General features: G+C 48.1%; 1 protein-coding gene across 13 annotated transcripts in view; it reads right to left on the bottom strand.

Moving 5' to 3' along the window:
* Positions 1-6,192: 6,192 nt before the first annotated feature.
* The window catches only part of Kank1 (KN motif and ankyrin repeat domains 1), a 205,128-nt gene continuing 183,985 nt past the window's right edge, over positions 6,193-27,335 (bottom strand). For 10 of the 13 annotated variants that reach the window (XM_015996406.3, XM_076561557.1, XM_076561544.1 and 7 more), the window contains 9 exons: positions 18,551-18,745; positions 17,807-17,918; positions 16,455-16,703; positions 14,904-14,991; positions 12,801-13,020; positions 10,373-10,515; positions 9,636-9,836; positions 7,675-7,773; positions 6,193-7,156 (listed from right to left, as the gene is read on the bottom strand). In XM_015996406.3, coding sequence (XP_015851892.2) covers positions 7,094-7,156; positions 7,675-7,773; positions 9,636-9,836; positions 10,373-10,515; positions 12,801-13,020; positions 14,904-14,991; positions 16,455-16,703; positions 17,807-17,918; positions 18,551-18,745 — 1,370 coding nt within the window. In that variant the 3' untranslated portion in view covers positions 6,193-7,093. The remainder of the gene's footprint in view (positions 7,157-7,674; positions 7,774-9,635; positions 9,837-10,372; positions 10,516-12,800; positions 13,021-14,903; positions 14,992-16,454; positions 16,704-17,806; positions 17,919-18,550; positions 18,746-27,335) is intronic. The other 3 variants (XM_076561558.1, XM_042262109.2, XM_042262107.2) reach the window with 1 other exon arrangement.

Raw genomic sequence — 27,335 nt, 5'->3', positions numbered from 1 at the left:
GTGGACGTGCAGATAGATAGTCGAAAGGGTTATTGGTGAGTATAGGCAGTGTTTGGCTTTTCTAATGTGGATTAGAAGCATAGACAAAATTTTAACAGAACAGTTTTGAATCTAAGATCCAGTGCTCTGACAACCAACCATAGGACTATTGTCCTCTTTAGCTGAAGTCTCTCAACTCTGACACATGAGACTAAATCCAATCCTCAGGACTTTTTTTTTTTTTTTTGGTTTTTCAAGACATGGTTTCTCTGTGTAGTTTTGGTGCCTGTCCTGGATCTTGCTCTGTAGCCCAGGCTGGCCTCGAACTCACAAAGATCCGCCTGCCTCTGCCTCCCGAGTGCTGGGACTAAAGACATGCACCACCCCCGCCCTGTCTTTTGAGACATTTTACACACTGGACTTGGTCACTCATACCTATGGCCCTAGCACTTAGGAGGCTGAAGCATTAGCATGAGTCTGCAATATATAGTGAGTACCAAGTGGCCATCCAGGGCTACCCATCAAGACTGGGTCTCGAAACACACACATATACACACATGCACGCATGCATGCACGCATGCACGCACACACCCTAAACAAACAAAACCAAAACTCAAACCTGACTACACAAACTCAGCAAAACTGAAACAAACAAGCAAAACCCATACAGCCAAGGATCAAGAGTTTATAAGGCAGGCCAGTTGCTGGCGGCGGCGCACATCCCAGCACTCTCAAGGGAGGCAGAAGCAAGCAAATCTCTGAGTTCGAGGCCGGCCTGGTCGATGTACAGGGTGAGTTCCAGGACAGCCAGGGCTACACAGAGAAACCCTGTCTCTGGAGGGAAAAAAGAGTTTGTAAGATAGACCCTGAGCTTCTGGGTATTTGATTATGTGTCTGGCCTTATATCCTGACAGTGATTGAATGACACACACTTTATTGATGTTCCTTTGGCCCTCAAGGCCGTCCATCAATCAGTCTCTGTGATTGTACTTCCTAGAGTTGAGTCTTGGAGATTAATTTACAGACAGGAAGGATATAAACACGTTGGCTCCAGTTTCCCAGCCAAACACTGATTTCTTCTACTTTTTCTCATCTCAACTCGGTCTCTCGCTCCAGAGCTGTGACGTGCCCTGTATGCCTTCAGAACAACGGACACCTTCAGTTGGCTCCTGGTCCCTAGGGCTCTGGTGACTTTCCCTGGCAGATGTGTGCGTGTCTCAGCTGCTGGCGGTGCCTGTCTAGAGTGGCCTCTGTCTTGGCTGTGTAAGGACCATTGTGAGCTTCTGGCCAGGGACAGAGAGAGAACAGGGGGCGGGTTTGTGGGGCAGCTGCTGAGAGAGCAGCTGTGTGGTTTTGCTGGATCCTCACGGGGACTCCAGGGGGGACCACCTGGGTTCTAAAGGGGGCATTCATCAGGGAGGGAGCCGAGGCACGGACTCTGGGCTGCACAGCAAAGAAGGGGTCTAAGTGAATGAGGGTCATTTTCTTTCTTCTTATAAGACTGCTATGACTGTAAGTCACGAGTGCTGGGCCAGCTCTGCAAGCTAACTGTAGATGAACTCAGGGTTTGTGTTATCTATACACGGGCTATATTATCTGAGCCGTAGAAAAAGAAGGCTTGGCACCGGAGAAGGCATCTTTTCAGAATTATCTTTCAATTGGGAAGCGCAAATTCTACAGGGAACGTTGTGACTACTGAGGCTTATTTTCTGAAAGATGCAAAAGAGACACCCCCCAGGTGACAAATATGGACCCCAGGTGTCCTCTCTGCCCTGCAGGAGTCCTTTCAGACAGGCCCTTGCAGCTGAAGGGGAAGGGAAGGAAAGGGGGAGGAGAAGGGAAAATCTACTTACAAGGAGTCTTCTGCTCACAGTGTGGCCTCTGGATCAGCAAAAAACTATGTGGAAATGCTGATTCCTGGGCCTGTCCTAGACTGTGTAAACTGCACACAGCAGGGGACCTTCTCGCTGGACAACTAGGATGGCACTGCTGTGTCATTCCTGGGATTCATTTAAAATTCGGTGTGGTTTGTTGGGGAGTCCCAAGTGATAACTTCCCTGCTGCCCACACCAGCTAAGTGTCTTGTTAGAGCAGCCCACTTCCAGGAACCAGCTTTGAGATGAATGTGGAAATTTTAAGTCATGCCATAGGTCCACTCTATGCCTTTACGATGGCTTTTAAAGCTTCTACCTGGAGTTGGCACACTACTTCTGCCCATGTTGAGTTGGCAGAGCAAATCACACGGCCAAAGCTAACTTCAGACTAGATGGGAAGTACGCCCTATTCTGCTCCATCTACCAAAAGCACCAGACAATCTGAGTACAGCTGGCTGGCTAGAATCAGAGGTTGTGGGTGGCCGTGGGCACTCTCGGTGAGCAGAGCGGTCACTAACATTACAGGTTCCATGGCGGCCCGCCATCTCTTTGCTTCTGACCTTTGGCTATAAACCATCCATCCCCAGATCTTCTTTGACCAAGCTTTTAACTAAAAACACCCTGACATTAATATCCATGCACAAAGTGTACACAGCAAAATGAATCAAGCGCTGCAACCACCACACAGGTGGGAAGTGGCCATGGCAGAAGCTCAGTCCCCCACCTCCACCCCCACCCCCAGGCATCTCCTCTCCAATGGCAACTCTCTCCTGACTGTCCATAGCCTTACTCTTTACACAGATTCACTCAATTATTATTCACCAGTCACACACTGGGACCCCTCAGTCCTGGCAGGTGGCGTTTCAAACCCAAACCCAGGCTGGTCCTTTTTTCTGGGCATGCTGTCGGAGATGGGATTTTTCTGGAAAGTGTTACTTCAGGCAGGCCTGGGGGTGGATGAGTTGAGTTACCGAAGCTTTCAAGGACTCAACCTAGCTAATGGATACTGTCTTTATTTCCTGCTTATTTACATACAGCCAGTGTGTCCTAACAAGCCAGATAGATGTCTTTGCTTCTTAGACACATGAGGAGCAAGTGGACCTCCCAGGTGGGACTTGGTCCTCTGTGGTATTAAGCCACCGGGAATGGCTGACAGTAGTTCCTACTCACCCACACAAGGCCTTTTCTCTTTGTTTAGCACCCAGCCTCACCCTTCCAGGTGGCTCAAGGACTCATAAACCGGTTCCTTCTGGGATATGGCCCCTCCTAGCTTGTTTTGGCTTAAACACTCATGAGGAGGACCTCTTGTGCAGGTCCCATAATTGAAAATGAAGGGTAGACCCCCCATCCTCTTGCCTCCCAGGTCACCAACGACTTAAATCACAGGCAGAGATATAGATAGCTGGTTTCCCCAAACTATCCAAATGTCTTCTGCACCAGACACTCTGTACAAGTGTGCAAAACCAGCACTCGGCCTTCCAGCTTCTGCACAGCGTTCTTGCCGAATCCAGAGTGGGCAGCTCAAGATACCATCTGGGCTCATGTTAACTCTCAGCCCCAAGGGTACCACCAGTGCCTGCAGTGAGAGGAAGCGGGGACCTGGGTAGGTCTGGAGCACTGTGGTCAAGGGCTCACCACATCCTTTTGTGGTAATCGTCTCCAACAAAATGCACTTTGGATATATTTTTATAATCCGCTGGCTTCTAAATTACAGCCATGCTGAATAAGAGCAGAGTCAACTTATGATTAGTGATTTCCTTCTGCTGAATGTAAAATGAAATTGTTTCCTGCTGAGGGCCAGGACTTTAAAAAAAAATGTGCTTTTAGTAAAAAAGAAAATGGAAAAGTATCACTATTTCAAAGCCAGAGCAAAGGTTCATGGCCTTCCTGAGTAACCACACAGTCCAGCTCCATGAGGAAGTGGGAAAGGAAAAGATTAAATTGGAAAACATACCAAGAGCAGCCTGCCTGCCTGCCTGCTCAGCCAGTCATATGCCTTGTGGTAACCAAGCATGGAAAACAATGGTATGGTTGGCAGTCACAGTTCCCGGCCTGCCATAAATGACTGTCCCAGGAGGTTCAGAAATGCCCTTGCACACGTTCAGGCAACACAGAAACTAAGTGTGGATGGGCTCCTGGCACAGCAGAGGTACAGGGTTCCTGGCTTTGACACAACCGCGTCTACCTTGCCTGTCTTCCTGGCAAAAACATCTGTGTAGTGTGTCTGGTAATTGGTAAGGGATTCTCAGGGTGGCCCTCTCACTAACAAGTGCCTGGGATGCTTGCGGACTCAAGGCACCAGATTCCAGGGGAGAGCTAGAATGTGTGTCCTCTACCAGCTCTCCAGGAGATCCTGACCTGCTCTGTGAATGGAAAGGTCCTTCCACACAGAGGTCTTTGCCTTTGCAGCAGGCTCTCTAGAGCCTCTGAGATTTAAAGAAAGGTTGTGCTTAGCTGCTCCTTATTCCCTTGGAGGGACAAATAGCTGCTTTCTCTCCATCTGCAAGGATTCTCACACGTCCACAATAGTAGTTCCAGTGTTCTACAAAGCCAGGGATAAAACTCCTCTCAGAGGGGCTGGAGACATGGCTCAGTGGTTGGGAGCACTGGCTGCTCTTCCAGAGGACCTAAGTTCAAGTCCCAGCACCCACATGCCAGTTCACACCTGTCTGTAACTCCAGTCCTAGGGGATTTGACACCCTCACACAGACATACATGCAGGCAATAAAACAAAAACAAAAAACCAAAAAAACAAAAAACCCTACCAATGCACATAAAATCAAAAAAATAAGCAAAAACTGCTCCCAGAGTACCGACAACTAACAGGATGTCGGGATTGCCACTTGTCTGTATTTGGGCCCGTGAGTCAGTAGTGTGTTCCAGACAGATTTCTCCAGAAGCAAGTATCTCCCTATAATGAGAAATTTAGCTATCACGTGTTTTAACGGTGGTTGGACACACCGTCAGTGTCATTTTCTTGATATCAGGGTCTCAAAGTCCTACTGTCCTTGTCCCGTGGTCTTAGGGCAACTTCCAGCCTTCAGCTGGAATTTCCAGGGCACAGGTTTCTAGGAAATTGGCGATGCCTAAAGGTTTGGTCTCCTCTTACTGGATCAGAAGATAAAGCGGGCCGTCTCCTCCCTTCGGCTGCCCAAGTCTCCTTTCTCAGTCCCTTTACAGAGTTGTGCTTCCATAAACCACAGCTTCACCTATGGGGGTAATCAGGCTTGTGTATACAGTGTGTGGAGATCCCGAGATAAAGAGCATTCCAGGTGCCCAGTGTTATGAGAACAAACATGGCCCGGGCCAGCGTGCACTACCCAGAGGTTAGATACACAGTGTGTAAGGCTTTACTCAGAGATAAAGCCAGCACTTGTTTTTATCAGAGCGCAAGGGTTCATTTCATGTTTCTCATTTACAATATGTATATATTTGCTTTTTGTCAGTGCTGGGGACTGAACTCAGGGCCTTGTGCAAATTAGGTAAACAACACCACTGAGCTAGACGGACCCCCCCCCTCCCCCCCCCCAGTATTAATGCTTTTTACCTCTTAGTAAAACAAAATCCCCAGGATTATAAACCTCCTGAGAAACAGCTCTTTGCTCAAAGGCATTTTTAGTCGTTAAGGGACAGGCAAAGCCCCAGGTCACTTCCCTTCACAGGCCCCTCGCTCTTCCACATTAATTTATGGTACCCATTTCTGGCTCATGGGACTTAGGTTTTAATAACGTCCTGAGCCAAAATGTAGTCAGAATCCCAGAGCTCGCCAATCTGTTAGGGGAAAGAGAGAGCAGTTTGGGGGTCCGGTCTCTGTGACCTCACTATTACAGTTCACAGCAGAGAGAGGATCTCTGTCCCAGAGGCCCAGGCCGGCTGTGGAGGGCAGGCAGCTGGCCCAGGCTGACCCGAATCCATTCCCAATGTTTCTTTCATAACTCCTCCAGCAGTTTCTCTAGAAGACCCAAAACTTTAAAAAAGTCCACCTGGCTTCCTCTCCCAATTTTTAACCAAGCACTGGTACCTGCATTCCCAAATTGGCTCAGGACTAGCACTCATGCATCTGAAAGAATCAACTCAGGGGCTCCCTGGAAGTTGCGGGGCTGAGAGTGGCATGTATAATAAGGTCTTAAATTTCAGCGTCGTGACATGCAACCTGGGGACGTGGAACCTGTGTCACAGGCTCAAGCACCCTCAGAAGACCCGCCCCCCTCGGAGCCTGAGACCGGTAGACCATGCTCTTGCTCTCCCAGCCCAAACCATCCATCAGCCTTTGTGGTCACTGCTGTAAGTCATCGGAGCCAGGCAGACAGCTGTCAGTGACGAATCAGGGGACAAGCAAAAGAGCTTAATGAAATTTTATTTTGAAAATATGGCAAGAGTCTAAGGCACTTCAAACATTTAAATACATATACAGGACCAAAGTAAATGTGACATGATAGAAACATACAGAGCTAGACTATGGTTCCCTAGAGGTCCACTTGTAACCCACTCCTCTAACCTAATTCAGCCTTTATCCCCAGAGATAGACACCGGTGGGCAGCTGTTAAAAACGCAACATTACACGTTGCTTTATGACTCTATTGTGGAATATAAAAGTTGAAAATGCTGTGTCAATTTCATATAGAAGTCTTTTATATAAAAAGCCGTATAATACATCACCTAGATAAACCAGCTGTGAAAATATTTCTTGTTGTAAGTTTATATAGTTAGGGGCTCATTTCTATTTTTAAGCCAGACGTGATGAGCCTGGGGGCCAAGTCACTGATGATCAAAGTCATCCCGACTTTCTCATTTTAAAAGACAAGAGAGAAATGAGCAAAAGCATCCTGGAATGAAATACTGGAAGGGCTTCCCAACGGTTCCACATTCAGTAAGTACAAGTATTTGTGGAAAATTTCGAAACTACAGTGTCACGAGAGAACCTGTCGCTTGCTTACATTGTAGAAGTGACCTAGTCAAGCCAGACTACCGCTTCCAAATAACGGAGCCAATTCAGCAGCCACAGGGCTGGGTCCAAGCCCCACAAAAGCAGAGGGCTAGAGAGGCGGCCTGCACCTAGCTCGGCCATTTCTCACCAGCTCTGCTCTCCCTGCAAACCTGTCAGCCTTCGGCTTATTCCTTTACACTTCTGTTTGCCGGTCAGCTCGGCATGGTCCATATACATTCAGTATCTGTCACCCCAACAGGAATCATTAGCAGCTTCGTGGTGGCACACACGTGGAGGGCTATGTTTACATAAATCAGTCAAAGGAGCCTCGGTGAGTGGGACCAGGGGATGTCTTTCTTCCAAGCCTAGGGGTGCCCTAGAGATCAGGAAAGGGGACAAAAGTGGAGGTTAGTTATGAAGTGACTTCAGAACACTGGTTCATCACAGCGACACCCACCACCTGTGTGTCAGAACCAGGCGATCTCTAGCTAAGAATGAGGGACGGATGTCCACCCTCAGCAGGCATGGCTCAAATGCCAGGCAGGCTTAGCAGGACTTGTCTAGGCGCGTCAGCCTCCCACTGAGTAAATGAACAGCCACTGACAGCTTTAGGAATAGTGTCGGAACACAGTGACATGTAGTTATGAGTTCAACCTGTGCTGTTTGGATCCTTATGCGTGGAATTAGCTCCTCGTGAGAGCTGCTGTCCCCCAGGATGACTGAGGTCCAGCCTTTCCTGGCAATGGGGTAGAAATGAGGAAGACTGAAGCTCTGGGCTAAAACATTTTCAGAATCTATGGAAGACCCTTGTGGCCTGTCAATTCCCCGAGGAGAGGGGGCCTGTCAGCCTGTGGATTCCATCCTATCTGTAAATGCCGGATGCCCGGTACTGACCGGAGACTGGGCTTTTGCGAAGTTGACGTGGGCATACAGAAGAACAGCGATGTCCTTGTGTCCAGCTTCCAGGGCAATGGAGAGGGCGGTGCTGCCGTCCTACAGAGGAAAGGGAAACAACAGGCCAGCTTGAGTCTCTCACAGGTCAAGCAGCCAGAAGGTAACAAAACTAATAAAGTCCCTCAAATTCAGCCATCTGTCGGTCCCTCAGGCAGTGTTTCTGGATCTTTCCTTCTTGAGGACATGGAGATAAGTGAGACTAGCCTCTGCCCATAAGAAGCCAAGCACAAGGAGAATCATCCATTCAGTTTGGCTTTGCCTATCAGTGCTGGCAAGAGATACGTGTACAACCTTAAAAACTGAAGGTTGTCCACAAAGAACCCTATCCAACTGTCCCACCCTCCAGAAGGGGCAGTAAGAACAGGAGGGGTAGAAATCTCAGTCTCTTTTCTTACAGTCACAAATGATCAGGCAAGAACCAGGGTGTGTGTGAACAGGTCTAGCCAGTTGCAAACACCTCAGCCTTGCTCTGGACAAGGAAGCTGTGATCTTGTAGCCTATAGCATCTCTACTGAACGCTGGAGGTCATGTTCACATATAAGCACTCCACCCCGGCAGCTTGCATGCATGCATGCATGCATCTTGTGGAAATACCAGGGGGGAAACGTTGCATATGGGAAAGAAACATTTTTTGTTAATTGTTCCATTTTTATTAAATTGCAGGGCCTGAAATGGTTATGAAGGAACTAAGGCAAAGGGCAGTACAACTCAGTTCCTGTCTGGTTTTGAAGTAAGGGCTCTCCTTTGGTCACAGCAACAGGAAACGACTCTCATGCTGAATGTTAGCACTCTGCCCTCCCACACTGTGAATCCAGGGAGCAGCTTTTCTTCCGGAGGTCAGATGGAGGTGGTCCTCCTTGTGTGTGGGTAAGGAGGTGGGCAATTAGCCGGTTAGCCAGGATTTCCGAAGTCTCCACAACGGTCTAGATTCTTACTGCCGAGAGACAAGTTTGCAGAAGGAAAGCAGTTGAACGAACTCCCAGACACAAGGACAGAGACTGGCTGGAGTGGGGAAAAGGCAAGCTGTAATCTCTGGCTCCCTGAGCAAGTGAAGAGAATTGCGTGGTCCCTGGAGGCGGGAGGAGGTTGCCCTTCTACCCAGTGAAGACCTCCCCTGCTTTGCTTGTTGGAGTGAGCCCAGCAGGGTCTGAAATATATGGCAAAGGAGGATACTTTCCCTCTAACTTTATGGTGTTTTGAAATGAAGGAAGCTCTGGCCTGAACCTGTGTTCTGCAGAGAGAAACTTTCAAAACCAGGACCAGCCTGGCCTGACCTCTGTGACCCTGGACTGGTTCCACAGCCCAAGTGCGAGTCCTGTGCTTTCTGCCTGCAAGTGCGTGGTCTCTTTGGCTTGTCCTCTTGTCTCAGAAGGTTCTCAAGCAAGGCTTATCTTGGAGTGGGACAGACCCGGAGCTGAGTGAGAAGGTCGATTTGGTGATGATGGAAGCAGACCAAGCAGACGTGGGAAAATGTGCTCAGAACAGCCAGAGAGCTCGTGGACTTCCTGGCTCATGTGTCATAGAATACAATGGTGACAGGCCACTGTTGCTCATCCGTGACACTGCATTTGTGTGGTTAAGTGGTCCATCCAAGGGAAAAAACCCAAACTTCTACCGGGAGACTGCTCACACACTGCTTCCACCGAAGGTAACTTTGTAGGGCCTATCTGTTTCCTCCCATTAGGGGACACTGGTTCTCACCTTCTTCCTTTATGAACTCAAGGCTGAGGTCCACTGATTTATTTTTGCTTTTGGCTAGTGCACTGTCAGACTATACACGGTAAACGCTGCTCAGTTGGGGTATAAAAGGAAGAGGCCTGGATGCCAACACCAGTCCACACGGAGCAGGAAAGAGGGGCCTCACACCCGCCCGCCCCTGTGGAGGCCCTAGTGGTACTCACATTGTCCTCCAGGTGGCCATTGCAGCCTGGCTGGGCCAGCAACAACTTGACGATCTCCACATGCCCATGCTCACTGGCACACATCAGGGCAGTGGAGCCCTCGTCATCCTGGATATTGACATCAGCCCCACAGGCCAGAAGGCCCTTCACCATGTCTATTCGCCCATGGCTGACAGCCAGCATGAGGGCTGTCTGTCCTGCCTATGAAAGAAATGAGGGTTAGAGTCAGAAGGACAGACTGAGCAGGAAGGCTGGGGGAGGGGTGGAGCGGATGACACACAAAGTCACCGGAGCTATGAGCTAAGGAAGAGCACTCTGGGAGGAGTCGGGTTTTCACTAGAACTCTGAGGATGTCTCAGTCTAGCAAGGGAGAAGGTTCCAGAGAGGTGTAAGCTCGGGTTGTGAACACATTTAGGCTTAGCGCTCTGGGTCTGGCATGAAGCCAAGACGGCAAGAGAGTTGGAGTCAGTAGGCGATGAGTGTATGGTGAGGACCCTCTACGGGTAGGGTCCACTGTATGTGAGCACATTTGGAGTTTCCCTGCAAGCTGCGCAAGAGGCCAGGCAAAGTCAGGAGAGATCTGCAACGTGGGACTGAACGCAGGAGGCGCTGGTGTGCTGCCGGACTGCAGTGCATGCACTGAGGCCGGAAGTGTGCCCCAGCGCCGCTCTGTCAACCTGGTCACACCAGACACTGGCCAGGGCAGTGACGGCGAGCATTGTCAGCAAGACACCAACCTGACTGGCCTTGGCGTTGACGTCTCCACAGCCGAAGAGTTCTTCTACAACCTGCATGTCCTTCTCCGCCTCCACGGCCGCCAGTGCCGCCAACATGATAGGCGTGTACCCCGCCTTGTTCTGGTGATCGACGTTACACACGTCTACAAGAAAGAAACCTCGTTAGGGAGAGCCAGGGAGAGCCGCAAGTGATCACTGGAAGTGTGGTGGTGTTCACAAGAGCCCCGTGAAAAGAAAGTACTCTGGGAATGAAAACGACTAAGAAGGAAATGCTTTTTTTTTTTTATTTTTTTGTTTTTCAAGACGGTTTCTCTGTGTAGCTTTGCGCCTTTCCTGGAACTCACTCTGTAGCCCAGGCTGGCCTCGAACTCACAGAGATCCGCCTGCCTCTGCCTCCCGAGTGCTGGGATTAAAGGCGTGCACCACCACCACCCGGTGCTTTTATGCCCTGTCCCGGAGGGCTGGCAGCAGCAGAAGGGATGGTAAGTTACTACAGTGTGCCCTGCGGGTGACCGGTGACTGAGGTGCGAAAGCTTGGCGGTGTGCGAGGAGGTTGGAAGCGTACTCGCTCCGGAGCGTGAGCGCTGCTGAGGGATCCAGACAGGCACACGTTCAGAAGCTCAGTCCCACGGTTTCTGACTCTAGGGCCTGAGGCGTCAGAACAATATTAGCGCAGTAAGTCCTCTCAGACACTGCCAAGGACTACCAGACTGGTCCCACGGGCGACAGCTCCTCTGTTCTCTTCATTCTCCAGAAGCGTTCCGGGGCTTTAATGATGTGCCAGGATGAAGAGTAGTGGAAAGCGGCTTTTATACGGAGCAAGTGCCAAGTTAAACATTTAAGATGGGATGAGGACAAAGTTGTCGGGACCCCACTCCATTACATAATAACATAACGGGATGTACAGAAGGACGTATGTGTAGAAGCAAAGACTGTTGGGAGAAAAGTGAGTACATACATGTACCCAAGGTCCTCAGGATCTGAGCTCTTCAGCCCTTCCCTGCTGAAGCACCCAGAATTACATTTTATGAAGCCAAAAATCTACTCAAAACAGTAAGCAATAAAAACAAAGTAAAAGAACTAATTAACTAAAACCACCTAACAATGGAATTAATTCAATTTACCAAGATATCCATTCTAGAGTACTGAGGGCAGAAAAAACATTCATTTCAAGAGTAATGCTGAGCTGGGCGGTGGTGGCGCATGCCTTTAATACCAACACTCAGGAGACAGAGCCAGGCAGATCTTTGTGAGTTTGAGGCTGGCCTGGTCTACAGAGTGAGTTCCAGGACAGCCAGGGCTGTTACACAGAGAAACCTTGTCTTGAAAAACCAAGAGTAATGCTGAAATCATGTTCTCAGCTTCCCTGGGTATTATTCACGTCCTATTTTAACAATATCCCCAGCTAATGTTTATAGTCTGGAGGGAAGGAGGCCTGTAACTCCTTCCCATCATCCGATGGAAGCAGTTATCCCCTAACATGGGCACTGAAAACAGACAATTTGCAGCCTCGGGAGCTAGCTCACTGCAGAGTGCTTGTCCAGCATGCAGAGTGCCTCGGGACTTAGCTCTAACACCACACCCCCACACCAAGAAAAGAAAAGGGAAGTCAGAAACTGAGAATAGAAAGAGATGATAATCAAGCTGGGATTTTTTTTTTTCTGTATTATCAGGCCATTACATCAAAAGGCAATAAAGGAAACTTGACAGTTTCATCATAGAAACCAGGTGCTAACATTATGTCCTCACCAGAGTGAGTTACCGTGAATTCTGTGTTAGTGGCATATCAAAAATACTGTTTTGATGAGGGAAGTGATTTAGGGGCTGCCCCACTGAGGCACACTGCTCTCTCACCTCACGTATAACGTGACCCAGGGCTGCATTCTGGGATGGCAAGTCCTCACTATTGTCACTAACTAATGGGAAACACTACCTCTGATGTCCCTGATTCTTCGGGAGCGGTGGGTGGGGCAGGAACCCTGCTGATACTAGCGTGGCTTTGCTAGTCGCTGTCCTGAGCAACCGCTCACTTCTGCAGGGCCACACAGAGGCTGGCGTACAAGGACAAATAAAGTGGTCACAGACACAAAAAGCCTGTGAGCCAAGCCCGCATGATTCATGGAGGAGCAAATGTGAGTCATGCTTATTAGCAGGAGTACACCTCATTTGAAGACAGCTGACCTGCAGCAAGAATATCTTCAAAACCTCCTTTCGAAATAGATCTGGATTCGGTTTCTTTATTGCCCAGGCTTGGTGCACTGGAAGCCTCCCACCCATGACTCAAGAACGATATTCTTGCCATGTCACGTGGAAAAGCAATGAGAAGATTTTTAGGATGGCCAAAGAGCTCAGGCACGGGTCAACCGGCTCCGTGAAGACAAGTCACAACCTGAGCGTTCCCAGAGGAGCCACAGGGCAGCCTCCGTACCTGCGTCCAGAAGCAGCTTGACGATCTGGAAGTTGGAGTGGGACACGCTGTAGTGGAGGGCGGTGTTCCCATTGCCGTCCGCCATGTTGATGATGTAGCGGAGCACGTCCAGGGAGACAGCCTCGAAAGCGGCAATGTAGTCAGCCACCATGGCTGGCACAGCGGACTTCTGACTGGACACGCGGAACCACTCATGCTGGAGGGTGTTCAGACAGAACCTCTGCCAAAACACCACGTCGCTGTTAGTCCTATTTATAGCGCGCTCTCGGAGCGCAAGCGAAAGCCCAAGCAACTAGGCCTTTTATAGTCAAAGTGCACGCTCTCAGCATCTGCTCTCAAGTGCCAGAGAGACCCAGTGCCCCAAGAGCAGCTTCAAACAGCGAACTTGAACTTCTCCTCTGGTTTGTCCACACTGGGATCGTTAAGAAAGAGGTCACAACAATGTGCAAATGGGTTTAGAGCCAGATCCCCAAGGTTCAATTCTGCTACTTAGGAACAAATGACCCCGGGGATCTTCCTTATCGTGCATCTCAGTTCCCATGTCTAAAAACCAAACCAAACCAAACCCCTCATTTTTATAGTATCCATCAGGCCTGGCTGGACTTCTGAGCTGTTTGTGTTTACTGAATTAACTGGTCTTGCAAGCGAATTTTTCATAGGAATCGGGAAGAACTTAGCCCACCCACAACTAAGTTGCTTCCTGACCCAGACCGACTCACTCCAACTCTCCCACTGCACTAGGCTGGGAGGCGAGACTAGCTTAGGCTACATACTGAGTTCCGGGCCAACCTGAGCTACAGTGTGAGGGTCTGTCTCAAAGAGCAAACTGAAATAATCTAATACCAGTCTGACATGGTAGCTGGTATTCTACAGATACCTTATCCATTCATTATTGTCTGTGCGCACACAACACACAGATCACACATATGTGTGGAAGTCAGAGGACACCCTGCAGATGTTGGCTGTCTTCATCCACTGTGTGGGTCCTGGGGCTCAAACTTAGGCCATCAGGTTGACAGCAAGCACCTTTACCCACTGCGCCATCCTGCAGGCCCCTAGGAACACATCTCCCAGGGCCACAGATACTGGGGTTAGGTTTGGCTTGTGTGGTCTCATGGGCACACGTTCCTGTGTACTTGTGTCGAAGCCTGTGACAGCCACTGCCAACTTTCAACGTAACGTGCCAGGCCCACAGCATTCCAATTATGTTCCTAGGATTAGATAACTCCTTAGGTCTCATTTTGCTTTCAGAGCTCCAAACTCCCGAGAGCCCGCTAAGTCACCCGAGCGGCCAAGGCTGACTTAGATGACTCAGCCTCCGATGAACCAATCCTGCTGACATGCAAAGACTCAGATCCATGTTATTATCAAATTAATGCAAGAAGCCACCATTTTCCCAACGTCCTGAAGATGGAGCTGCCAATCAGAGGCCTGGTCAGGTCAAGCAGCTGCAGATCCAGCTGTCAGCGCTGGGGTGAGTCACCTGGCAGCACACCAGATTGGCCACCGCCACAGCAATACCTGCGTGTCCCGTGTGGTGCCATTCCTGACCATTACGATAATCACAGCCCCTCTGTGACCTGCTTCCGTGTCTCTCCAACCGTGAAATGACAGTGCAGTTATTTTTCTGTTTAAAAATAGTGGCCGTCTGCATTCCACACCAGAACCCAATATGTACTTTCCTAACTGAAAGGAATGCTGACCTCAGCCCAGAGACGTCTCTTCTAAAAACTACACTTGCTTTTTCAAGAGTTCTGGGATGCTGTTCTTTGGATCGGAAGGTTCTGTGGGCAGAAGCAGAACACGGAGCAAGAAGATTGCCTGCAATTAGCCCTCTCTTTCTTTCTGCCAACTATGTGCCTCCCAGATGCCTCCACCCCGAGACAAGTACAGGGTGGGTAAGGATAGCGGAAGCTGGGCCTCAGGGAAACAGCATGTTCCCTGAGCTGGGCAGTACAATGCTCTCTCCCAGCTGTGCCAGAAATGGGTGGCTCACGGAGAAGCATGCATACCACAGCTCAGGGCCAGGCTACCACATCCCTGACCGTGGTGCACCTCGGTGATGCGGCACAGCCTGGGGACTGTTCCTGTCATTGGACTCACCATATCTTTGCTGGTTAAAGCTTTGGGATCATTTATGTTATTTTTCAGTAAGTTGCACGCAGACAGCATCTTTTCACTTAATTCATACCTAAAGGGGAAGGAAAAAAAATACAGAAAACTCAGGACTTGTCATAAAATAAAAGTGACTTTTATCTGAAAGCCCACAACCATTGACTAGGTCAGGGCCATGAGCCAGCCTAGGCAGGTCATGATGACTGGAGCCGTCTCCAGACACTGATGATTGACATCACCACCCAAAGCCAGTATGTCTGCGATGAAGGTCTTTGTGTAAGGGTAACTTCCAGCTATATCAGTTTGGCCTTTAGGAAATTACAAAATAACATTTGGAAAATTGTATTCCCTTTAATGTAAGTTCTTAAAAATAGTCTTAGTCTTGGGCGGGTGTGAAGACACATGCCTTTGATCTCAATACTTGGAGGGCAAAGGCAAGCAGATCTCTGTGAGTTTAAGCCAGTCATGATCTACATGGTGAGTTCCAGTCCAGCCAGGACTACACAGTGAGACTGTTTCTAAAAAAATATATATGTATGTGTATATATGTATATACACATATATTTATATAGCTTACATATATTCTGTTTATTACTCTTAAGGAGCTAAAGAGGTCTAATTTACTCTATTTCTATTATGCTAAATCCACATCTCGTGACTCTGTTCAACACATACGCAAAGCCCCAAACCCAATGACACGGTAATATCTCAATAAGGCATTTTGAAACTAAGAAGACATTTCCAGCCCTCTGGAAACACTTACCTTGTGTTGACAGTAAGCTTCCATTTGACAAATGTAACAGAGCAAACGTTTGCCGAATTGTTCCAATTTATACTTCATAGAACCAAAAAACCACTCTGGTGGTTCCATCTTTTCTCATTTTATAAGCAACAAGTCCACACTTACTAATGGTGCCACAAACTCACTCCACTTCTAGGTGATGTTTCAGCCAATCTGAGTAGGTGAGATTTTACTGTAGCCGGTATTTATGAGAGTCCAACACATCTACCATTGTGTTCCTTCTCACTCAGTGAGCAATGAAACAGAGACATGTGTCTGATACCCACCACCCTGCCAGTTAATAGAATTTTCTGGTTGAGGTTAAACTCCCGTTCTGCACACACACAATGGTCCTGTGATAACAATTCTGACATTGCATCGAGAGAAAAATCATCTTAAATAGTGTGCTGGCCATCAGAAATGTCAAATACGTCTTTGTACACAAGGTGGTATGTTCAAGCAGTGGACGCCATCGTGGGCAGTGGGTCCACATGCCAAATTAGACAGCACAGAGTTAAAGTATCTGCAGACGAAGGAGACTATCAGCAGAACCGTTCTTATTGCTGCGCTAAGAGCTCTGGAAGAGGCCATACTCTGCCCTTGTATTTATTAGTACCTTGACCAGATGAGCATGCCTCCAAGACACAGAGACGACTAAACACACAGACGCAGTTGTCAACTACCTGCACCAGTGAGTTCTATTACCCAAGCACACCACGCATGGGAGGAATCGGGGAGGGGAGGGGAATGTACCACACCTCTCTCTGATTTCCACCTTCTCAGGTTCACATTCGGGAACCTGCATTTCATCTTCCACCCTGGCCGACTTGAAACCTTCAACATTAACTGCATGCTGCCCTTCGGCCATTCCCCGAGTGGTGTCCTCCTCCTCCTCCTCTTCCTCCTCCTCTTCCTCGGGAGGATACTCAATGGTGTCACACTCGTCATCTGACTCGGAAGAAGAGCTTCCGTCTGAGCTGGAATCATCACTTGAAGTTGTCTCATACCTAGGTGGCAATTGGGAGTTCAGGAGATGCCCGGTGTCCCCATGAAGACCCAGTGACAGACCTCCCTGTGAAGGGCAAGCTGATGCCTGACTGTGGACACCTAGCCAGTGGTTTCGAGCCTGCACTTAGAAACTCAAAGCAGGAGCTACACTTGAAAGCTTGGTAGGTTTACAATGGGTTCTGACTTCAAAGAGATCTCCAGTTGACGACTGACTGCTATCATACATCACTTGGTTTAATAAAAAAAAAAAAAAAAAAAAAAAAAAGCCATGACAGTGCTAGCTCAGGATACATTGGGAGGAAAGGGACTTTATAGAAAGGTGATCTGCTTGCTCCTCCCCCCCCATCCTTCCTAATTTTGCCCCTTCACTCTCCCGCTGCCAAAGTGAACACATGATACAAGTAACCAATAGCTCCTCTCACACACGTCCTTTGAAATCTTCTGGGCCACATCGCTCACTAAAGCCGAAGATTTGTAAAACATGCGCCATCATGTTAAGCCTCTCTCGGTAGCCACCTCACTATAAATACCCAACGCTGTCCTGTTGCTTTCTTATTGAGTAATCGACTAATTGCTTTGATCCAACTGTAGGAGGCCCAACAGGCTCAACCACCTGGGCCAAGGACTACAAGGTATTTATTCTATTTAGAAAGCACAGAACTGGGGCTGGGGCTGCTCATGATCACAGAGAGCTAAGTCAAAAGCAATCCATTCTGGAGAAGTGGATGACCGTCACTGGGCCCTGGACCAAGGTTGCCAGCCTCTTCCTGTCCCCTCCTGTATTCTAACATGTGCCAAGCACAACTGTCCAAGGGAGAGCAGCAACCCCGCTGGGGTTTGCCGAAGATTTTTTTTTTTTCCAGGTCAGAGGTGAGGAGATGTCACTTTCCCATTTTCAGTGGGGACCCTTGACAGAGGGACATTCCTTAAGGAGAGCAAGAGGAGAGAAGAGAAGAAGCCCAGGTGCACCTTTCTGAGGAGGGAATCTTCTGTCATCAGGATGGGGCAGCATCCCAGAACAGGCGCCTTGACCGTGACTTAAGTCGGCGGGAGGCAAAGGAGACAGGCGTCTTAGCACCCCCACACCCCCAGCTGGCCTTACCCGCCATTGATGCCAATGAACTGAAGGTTCTTTTTGGCGCCGCCGTTCGAGTCTTTATTCCCATCGCTCTTCTTCATGATGGACTTCAGTGTGTTTTCGTTATTTGGACATACTGTTAAAAAAAAAAAAAAAGGAATCAGAGTGACGAAAACTGATGGAAATGATACAAGTTACAATAGTCGGCATTCTTTCCTCACGTTGGTGAACGTAGATCTTAGAGTGCTTGTGTGAGAAACCTTTCATGAAACCTATTGGGAAAGCGTGTGCAAACAGGGAAAATAATTCAGCATTCTATTAATAATGCTCTTTTAAATGGGAGCAAAAAAAAAAAAAATCTATCCGTGTGCCCAGACATTACAAACCGGTGATAAGGGGCATTTGCACCAGGCTGCAATGTTTATAAAGTGACGTCGTGTCTCATTTCACCCTTAAAAATCACTTAGGCACCAAGGTGGGGAATATTGGTATACTTTTTCTTCTGCTGAGATAACCTGGGGGTGGGGAGGAGTGGTGGGATCCGCATGCTAGCATGTGAAAGATTGGAAGGCTTGGAAAGATTGGAAAGGTTTGTACAGCGCATAATCTGTAGCTAAGACTACACAGCACGTTTTCTGTTAAAGATACTCTAGGCCTCCTAGCTGCCAAAAAATTATATAACCCGTCTTCCAGGTCAACATATAAATCATCAACTGGAATGCAGGCCGTGCCGTCAAGAAGCCAACACCAAGCTCTGAGGAGACTCACCATAGAGGCCGGTGGCTATCTGGCCATCTGTGAGGTTCACTGGGGGCAGAGTACTTCCCTGAGTGGGGAACTGGTCACGGCCTCTGACGAGATTCCCTTCCGCCATTCCTGTCTCTTGCTCAGGCTGGGGCGTTGGCACATGTAACAGCCCTCCCGACCGAAGGCTTCCACACTTGGTACATTCCAAGTGATTCCCTGTTCAGAAAGAAAAAGAGTGTGGGTATGTGGTACGAGGACCGCACGACACACTTAAAAGTCGTTTGGTTAAAAACAATTCTCACGGAGCTGGAGAGATGGCTTGGTTAAGACCACTGGCTGCGCTTCCAGAGGACCCGGGTTCAATACCCAGCACCCCCATGGCAGCTCCCAATGTCTCTAACTCCAGTTCCAGGGACCTCACACGGACATAAATGAAGGCAACACACCAATGTCCGTAAAAAATTTTTAAGTAAATTATTTTTTAAAATTATTTAAAAAGAAATTCTCACAGCTCACCCTCTTCTCAGGTGACCTCTTGTGCTTCCCTTCTGAATAAATTGTACCACTTATTTACGTCACCTAGACTGAAACCTCCAAGGCCTTATTCAATGATTGCTAAGCTCTGCCCTTGTCAGCACAGTGCTGACTGGCAAGGCTTGTCGCCTGAGCCACAGAGCATCTCTTCCTTCTACTGTGGCTCCCTCCGGCACACTGCTGCAGAAACCATGTCCCCAACATCATTAAGACTTCAGCTGAGAAAAAACCTGACGCCCTGCAGAGCAGCTCCCCGCACCAGGGAAGCTTGGGAGATGGAGTCCTCACAGTACAGAGAACACACGGGGCATTGTGGCCAGGCACCACCCTGCTTTCCATCCTCATTCCCCTATTCCTGTGGTCTCTGTGGGGAGAGGGACCGCAGCTGAGGGGTGCCAAGGTTGGGACCCCTCATTTCCTGACAGGGCTTCCTCCTGGAGTATCTTCTCCCCATCTCCACACGGCCACATCCTTCTTCTCATCCCTCCTCAACTGAAACCAACTGGCCTATCTCAGTGTGGCCATCCGTCCCATTTTTAGGGTCAGAATGAGTTTTAGAACTATTTCCCTGTCAGCTTTTTTTCTCATCACGTTTCCTTGATTACGTCTCTATGTGTGAAGCATTTCATAATTGTTCACTGGCCAAAGCAGGAAAATGCGATTAAATAATATCTGTAATTTAATGTACCACAGAATTCTCAATACGACTGACACGGAGCTGCTGCTGCTAATGTAAGCAAATAAACTGAAATTCATGGATGTATATGTTTGTTTGAGACAAGGTCATACTATATAGCCCTGGCAGGCCTGGACCTTTCTATATATACACATCAAGCTGGCCGCAAGCTCGCAGAGACCCCGCCTGCTGCCTCTGCACGCCACCATGCCCAGCTAAACAAACAGAACAATACACACAAACATACCTTTATAGGAGATTAATCAGTAAAACTCCACTAAAATGAATGAGCTATGGTGATTAAAATTTTTCAAATACTTACTGCTTTTTCTATACTAAGTACAGAAAGTTTGCTGTGTATAATCCACACTAAGTATGGATCAGCTGTTTCCAAAATCACTTTGGTTTAGTCATTTGATTTCCAAAAATGTTATTCGAAAGCGGCATGGAAGCAATAAAAGGCTTTTCATTATGGCTGTATTTAAAACAGAAGGAGCAGCTGGCATCACAGTCTGCCTAAGACACTAGCGGGTGAGCCGCAGGACACTCGTATGAGACAGTTCTGTGCAGCCTTTATGGTTCCATGTGGTGCTGTGACCACGGCGTGGTCTTCTCTCAGCAAGCTGTCCACTAGCCTGGCACTTTTCAGTTAGTTCTACCCACGTTCTTTCCGAGACGTGGCTTAAATCCTAGTTCCTTTAATTCTGTCTTTCTAGCACCATTCTAGAAAGCCCCCCTTTCTCTACCATTGCTCTTTAGCTCTCACCGTGCAGACAAAATACTCCCCACCCTGGACCCTCAGCTCCTGAGCATTCCCTCCCCGGGACGGCAGGCTCCTCGAAGCCCTTGTTGCTGCATCTGTATCCGGGTCCTCTGCAGGGCTTAGAATAGTGCTGGACAACAGATGTCCTCTGGAAAGTGTCTGTGCCATGCACCCAGAAGTCACAGATGCTGTCTGAGGTCAACAGGTAAGGCAAGCTCACCAGGCACCAAACTAGTCCTTATTAAGACATGTCGGGGAGGACAGCTACCTGAACTGCTGGAAAAATCTGTTCTGGGTGGTGGTCAAACTGGCTGGACTTGAACGGCCTGGACGTGACTCCCAGAGCTTGACAAGGCCCTTTCTATAAACATGGGCATCACATGGCGTGAAACCTGCCCCAGCATAAAGCCCTGACCGAGGACTGCCACATGCAAGAAGAACGGAGAAAAAGTGAGGATGCACAGGCAAACCCAGCGTGGCCACCAAAATCCAATGAGATGATTTCAACCCTGGTCATGGTCGGAAATCATGTACATGAGGGGATGGGCCTTCTAAAAATACAGAAAAGGGCTACCATGTGCTGGCGGGCTCAGGAATCACCATCGTCGTTATTCTGAGACAGGGTCTCACTAAATGGAGCTCTTGCTGGCCTGGAATGTGTTATGTAGACCCAGCTGGCCTCAGAGTGAAGCCTGCCTCTGCCTCTCCAGGGCTTGTCTCCATGCCCAGTGTGAAATCAGTAATTTTTTAACCTTTCCCCATGATTCTGCTCTGCAGTCAGGATCGAGAACTATTAGATTAAGATTAAACAAAACTACAGCTTGAGAGTCTATGTCTCCTCGACCTCAACTCATCAACTTGGATGCATACGGAGTCTTAGAAGTAACTGGTGGTTTAATTAACAGGCCTGGACCACCAGATAGAAGTCCATAGCGAATATCACGTGTTACCCTAATGATAGCAAAATGCAAGAGCAGTGATCTAGAACACCCTCCAGAATTCTGGCCCTACAGCCCAGGTATTCCAGATACCCACTGGGTGGCATCGGCTCCCACGGGCACAATCAGGGTAAAGACTGAAGGAAGAATGGGCAGCTTCAAGATGGCTTTTGTGGTTAACTCATTTAAAGTGGTCATGGATACCAATCAAACATGAGCTTCATTTTAGGGCTTGGCCCGGTTGGTGATGACTAAGGACAGTGAGGGACAGAAATCTTGACATTCTGGAAAGTGAAAAGCATTTCTTCAATGCATTAATTCTAATTAATCCTAATCCTCAAGTGCACAGAGGATTTAATGGGTAGACAACTTTAATAGCGAAGGCAAACTACATTGAAAAATAAGCAACTCAAAATACACACTTTAGTCTTATAGTAGTCTCAACTTTGGGAACATTGGAAACAAAATACTAAATAAGAGAAATAATTCCGTGAAAACTAGGGCCAGGAGAATTTTACAGGGCTCCCTCCCTCTAATTTCTCTGTGACATTCCTCCCTGGCTTCTGAAAATTTACTAAGCCGAATTTTGAAAGTTTTGTTCATAGATGTCTACAGTACCCTGGCAAGCAAATCCATATTTTTATCTATTTTTTCCAGCTGCTTTTAGAAAATGCAGCTCCAAACAGCCTGGCCTGCTCAGCAGTGCTGAAGTTTTAGCATTCTGATTGGGTGTTTTGTTTTGTTTTTGTTTTTGTGTTTTTCGAGACAAGGTTTCTCTGTATAGTTTTGGTACCTGTCCAGGATCTCACTCTGTAGACCAGGCTGGTCTCGAACTCACAGAGATCTGCCTGGCTCTGCCTCCTGAGTGCCTGGCTCTGCCTCCCGAGTGCTGGAAATAAAGGTGTGCACCACCGCCGCCTCATTCTGATTGGGTTTTAAAGACCATTTAGCTTCCCTGTCAAGAATGAGCAGAATCCTAATTTCTGATTCACGATGGAGGCCATCCATGTCTTTAGGTGTTTCCCCCCAAGGGTAACTGTGTAACTCTGAATCTCCTGGGGAGTGGATGGACACATGCAGGGACCCGCTTTTTTGGTGCATGCGCTGGCACAAGGAAGAGGCAGTAGAGTTCTATTTCTGACAGAGGTCCCTTTGTGGGGAAAGTGCATGTGGATGGAGGAGCAGGACCTTTCCTCTTGGAATTCTGACCCCCAAGTGGAGGAGGCACGCAGTCAGCAACACAGTTACTTCCAGCCCTGGAGCAGGGACAGGGCAAAGCTACAGTTCGGTCATTTCTAGCCGCATTGTGTTATTTTCCTGAGAACAGTTCAAACGGCTGCTAAGTAAGCATCGAAAGTGGGCACTCACTCAGAAATGACAACGCTCGAGTGGATTAAGAATCAGATTCTCCTCCACCACAAACCCCACCCACATTTAATTACATACCCTCCCATGACCTGACCCAGAAATCCCAGGCTGACAGGCTGCATTAACTAAGGTTGAGTTAAAATGTGCCCTGTACAGCTCCTCCCACAGAAGCAAAGGTCCGCTTCTCCTCCCCTGATCTTGGCAGCCTTGACCGCAGCTGACCACAGGGCAATTTCCTACCTGCCTAACGTTATCTCCACGGGTGATCATTCACATTTCTGCCACATGAGTCTTGGCTTCCCAAGACAGGGGCCAGTTAGTCAGGGCACACCTACATATCTCTTTGTTGTATACAGTTGGCATTTAATGTACAACTATTGATCAGCATGAATAGATTGGGGGGGGGGTAGTACAGTCTAAACACTTTTGCTGAAGTATGAACGACTCTCCACGCAGGAAAAGACCCAGTGCCAGTGACTGTGTTTGCCATTCCCGTGGACATCAGGAAGTCAAGCCATTTGTGTTTCTTGAAAATTACCACACGCCAGCCCTTAGCCTGACATCAGCTATATGCTTCTGGATTCAGTCAGATTAAGTGTCAAAGTAAGCCAGTGTCTTCTCCCAGAACACTTCTGCAGTTCCCTAATCACCATGTAGGAAGATCAACAGTTCAAGAGAGCAGACTTTTCAAACAAGTGTTAACTGAAGGGCTGCCAAGGGAGAGGGGCAGAGGTAAATCCTTTAAAGAGCTTTCTTCATAGATGAATGCCTTTTCCCAAGATCATTAACAAATGGTCAAGTGACCTGGGCCTACAACTTCAATCTTTCAGGGATCACTTAAAAAAAGTTGTTGTCCCCCGCCCCCGCCCCCCCCCCCCACTCGCGACAGGGCTTCTCTGTGTAACAGCTCTGACTGTCCTGGAACTCACTCTGTAGACCAGGCTAACCCCAGACTCACAGAAATCTGCCTGCCTCTGCCTCCTGAGTGCTGGGATTAAAGGCATGTGCCACCACCACCTGGTCTGCTTATTTTTATTTTATGTATTTTGTGCACATGTATGCATGTGTACCATGTGCACATCTGGTGTGGAAGACAGAAGAGGATGTTGGATGTCCTGGAACTGGAGCTACCGATGGTTGTGAGCCATCATGCGGGTGCTGGGAACTGAACTTGGGTCCCTCTGCAAGACCGGTAAGTCCCCTCAACCACTGAGCTCTCTCTGAGGCCCAAGCCCTCGCCTTTAAATGTAGAGCCATTTCTCTAGCTCAACTAGCTCTTTTTAAAAATAATTTATTTTTATTTCATGTGCATTGGTGTTTTTCTTGCATGTATGTTTGTGTGAAGGTATCTCATCCCTTGAAACTGGAGTTTCAGGCAGTTGTGAGCTGCCATGTGGGTGCTGGGAATTGAACCCAGGTCCTATAGAAGAGCAGCCAGTGCTCTCAACCTCTGAGCCATCTCTCCAGTCCCGCTCAACTAGCTCTTAAAAAAGAAAAGAAAAAAAGATAGGGTTTCACGTTGTCCCTCTGGCCAGCCTGGAACTCACTATCACCAGGCTATCTCAAACTCGGAGATCCACCTGTCTCAGCCTCCTGAGTGCTGGGATTAGAGGTGTGGGCCCAGTAGAACACGTCCAGAAGAAATCACTTCTGTTTTCAACAAAGGGTCCTATATACACCAGGCTAGCCCACTACTCCTTACATAGCCAAACCTCTGATTCTTTGCCTCTACCGCTGAAGTATTGAGATTATAGGCATGGATCACCACCACACTATCACTTTTGAGAATCAGATAAAATTATGTACTATTTTATAAAACAAACAAAACGCCCAAGCATAAAGTTATGAACTGACTCTAGATTAAGAAACTGTGATCACAGACTGGGGGTGCAGCTCCGTGACAGAGAGCCTCTCTAGCAAGGACCGGGGTTCATCTTAAGTGTAGACACACACAACTCTCTGCTCTAAGCCCATTTATTCCAACATGCCCCTAAAACTGGAGTGCTTATTTGGTGACGGGGTAGGTAACGGGTGGTAGCGATAGTACATGTTTTAACTATAGTCAGAGGAGTGCCCTCAGTTGAAATGGATGGCCAGCCATTGACACAGCTACTTCCAGAGAAAAATTCTGCTGGGAGGGAACCTGGGGGAGAAAAATGAGTCTTCTCATTTGACCCGGACACAGAACTCAGACTCTGCAGAGACCAACACAAACACCCTGGGCTGAGAACCAGCCAGCTCTCCAGACGCCCAGGCCAGTAGAGACCCCTGCCTCCCCAGGCCATCTAAACACCGCGGGGGTCCAGGACCTCTTGGCCTGGCTTATTGTGATGCTCTTGTAGCATTTTCAAAAAGGGATGCAAAAAGAAAAGCAGATCCTGAGTGGTGTCGCTCAAGAAACAAGGAGACCACTCACTAGAGACAGAATTCCGTAAGTTTCATTGCCCGCTCTTCTTTTGGCAAGATTTCCTTCTACAAACTTGCACAGCGAAGAGGAGGTCTTCAAGTTCATAAACTTTTTAAACAAACCCCAGAGACCAAGACTGCAAATACAGAGGCTGTTGAGCAGCTGTTCCCTTGAGTGTAAAAGATGAATTTTAAAAAACCACATGGCAGACAGTTAAGTCCTAGCTGCATTTGCTCAGGGCCAGTTTGATATTTTTAGGGTATTTGTAACTCTGAGTCATTTGTCTAGAATCTTCTTCCCCTTTCCAAAGGGAAAAAAGAAATCAATATACTCCCTGTGGTGTAAGGGAAAAAATAAAACTTACTTCTTAAGATTTTTTGGTAACAACAGGGATTTCCTTCCTCTTACTTAGCCAGGCCGACGGTGTACACCTTGAACCCTAGACAGGAGAAGGCTGAGCCAGGAGGCGCCGGTAAAAAGGCCGGCTGGCCGGATTGATCCACACAGTATGGGTTTGTCAAGAGGAGGAGGGACGGAACCTACTTCCTGTGACCATTTTAACTGTACCAGAGAAACAACACTGGTAGTCATCACCAAGTTATGCTGTGTCAAAGCCGTGACACACTGTCCCTCCAATCCTGAGAGAACGTTTATGGCCAGTTGGAGGAGGAAAAAACATGGAGCGGGAGATAGCATGGTCCTACGTGGTGGAATAATATGATGTGTGATTCAAATTTCGTTAGAAAAAGAAAGCGTGTTTCTGAAACACAAGCCACATACCTGCACTCTCGTACATGGCTAGCACACACCGGGGCACACACAGGGGAGCATGTTTCACGTTCTTCTAAAGGACTTACAATCACATACTCCCAGTGCAGTTTTAAATACAATAAAGTTTTCAGTGTGACGATGTGGTTAAAATAACGGTTTGCAGCCGGGTGGTGGTGGCGCACGCCTTTAATCTCAGCACTCGGGAGGTAGAGGCAGGCGGATCTCTGAGGTCAAGGCCAGCCTGGTCTAGAGAGCGAGTTTCAGGACAGTCAGGGCTACACAGAAAAACCCTGTCCAGGAGGGGTGGGGAGAGACAACAGTTCACAAGCTGACAAGTGACTCCATCATCAAATCCTTAACTCTAAAAAGAGTAAGTCTACAGGCAGGGTATAATACTTGTATATTGTATAATAATGTATTCAGCCTATTACTGATTTTTGAATGACTGTGGCCTGACAATTTATCATACCCCCCCTAATTACCTATAAAAAATATTAGTTGGACAGGCATAATAATTGGTGTGCGTGGGTGCGTGCGTGCGTGCGTGCGTGCGTGTGTGCGAGAGAGAGAGAGAGAGAGAGAGAGAGAGAGAGAGAGAGAGAGAGAGAGAGAGAGAGAGAGAAAGTATTCACAAGCCAGAATTATGAATACAAAAATTTGAGATTAAAAGGGGAAGGGGGGTGCTGACGAGATGGCTCAGTGGTTAAGAGCACTTTTGCTGTTTTGGAGAACCTGGTTCGATTCCCAGCACCTACATGGTGGCTCACAACCATTTATAACTATGTCCAGGGAATCTGATGCCCTCTGCCCACCTCTGCAGGAACCAGTCATTTACATGATGCACTGACATACATTCAGGCAAAACACTCACACATACAAGAATAAAAGAAAAACAAACATCAAAAGTGACTGGCACAAGCTTTGTTTAGCAACTCTTCTGAACAAGGCCCTTTCTGGGGGAACTCAGACACGAGACACAGCAGCTTTCATTTAGCGCTTACACTCCGTGCTGCGGACACTCCAGGCTTCCCTCCTACAGTCCCTGATTCTTCACTACAACCCTGCGAAGACACAAAGACAACTTCTCCTTGCAGACAGAAGCTGCATTCAGACTGCCTGGCATCAGAGCCCAAAGTTAACTTCTTGAAAGAATTGGGTTTGTACAAGTGACGACTGATACTCCGAGACATGTCAAACCCAACTAATTCCTTATTGATTTTTTTAAGGCTAAGATTGTATGAACAAATGCCTTTCAGCACTCATATGTATTCTGCACTATGTGAGGGATACTTTGGATTACAAGGTAGGCATGGTGATCCAGTGTCCTGTGACATTTCCTTATACATGGC

Source organism: Peromyscus maniculatus, chromosome 1 (assembly GCF_049852395.1).
Source record: "Peromyscus maniculatus bairdii isolate BWxNUB_F1_BW_parent chromosome 1, HU_Pman_BW_mat_3.1, whole genome shotgun sequence".
Lineage (NCBI taxonomy): Eukaryota > Metazoa > Chordata > Mammalia > Rodentia > Cricetidae > Peromyscus > Peromyscus maniculatus.
The sequence above is the reverse complement of the archived record's forward strand: the minus strand, read 5'-3'. Positions and strand labels throughout refer to the sequence as shown.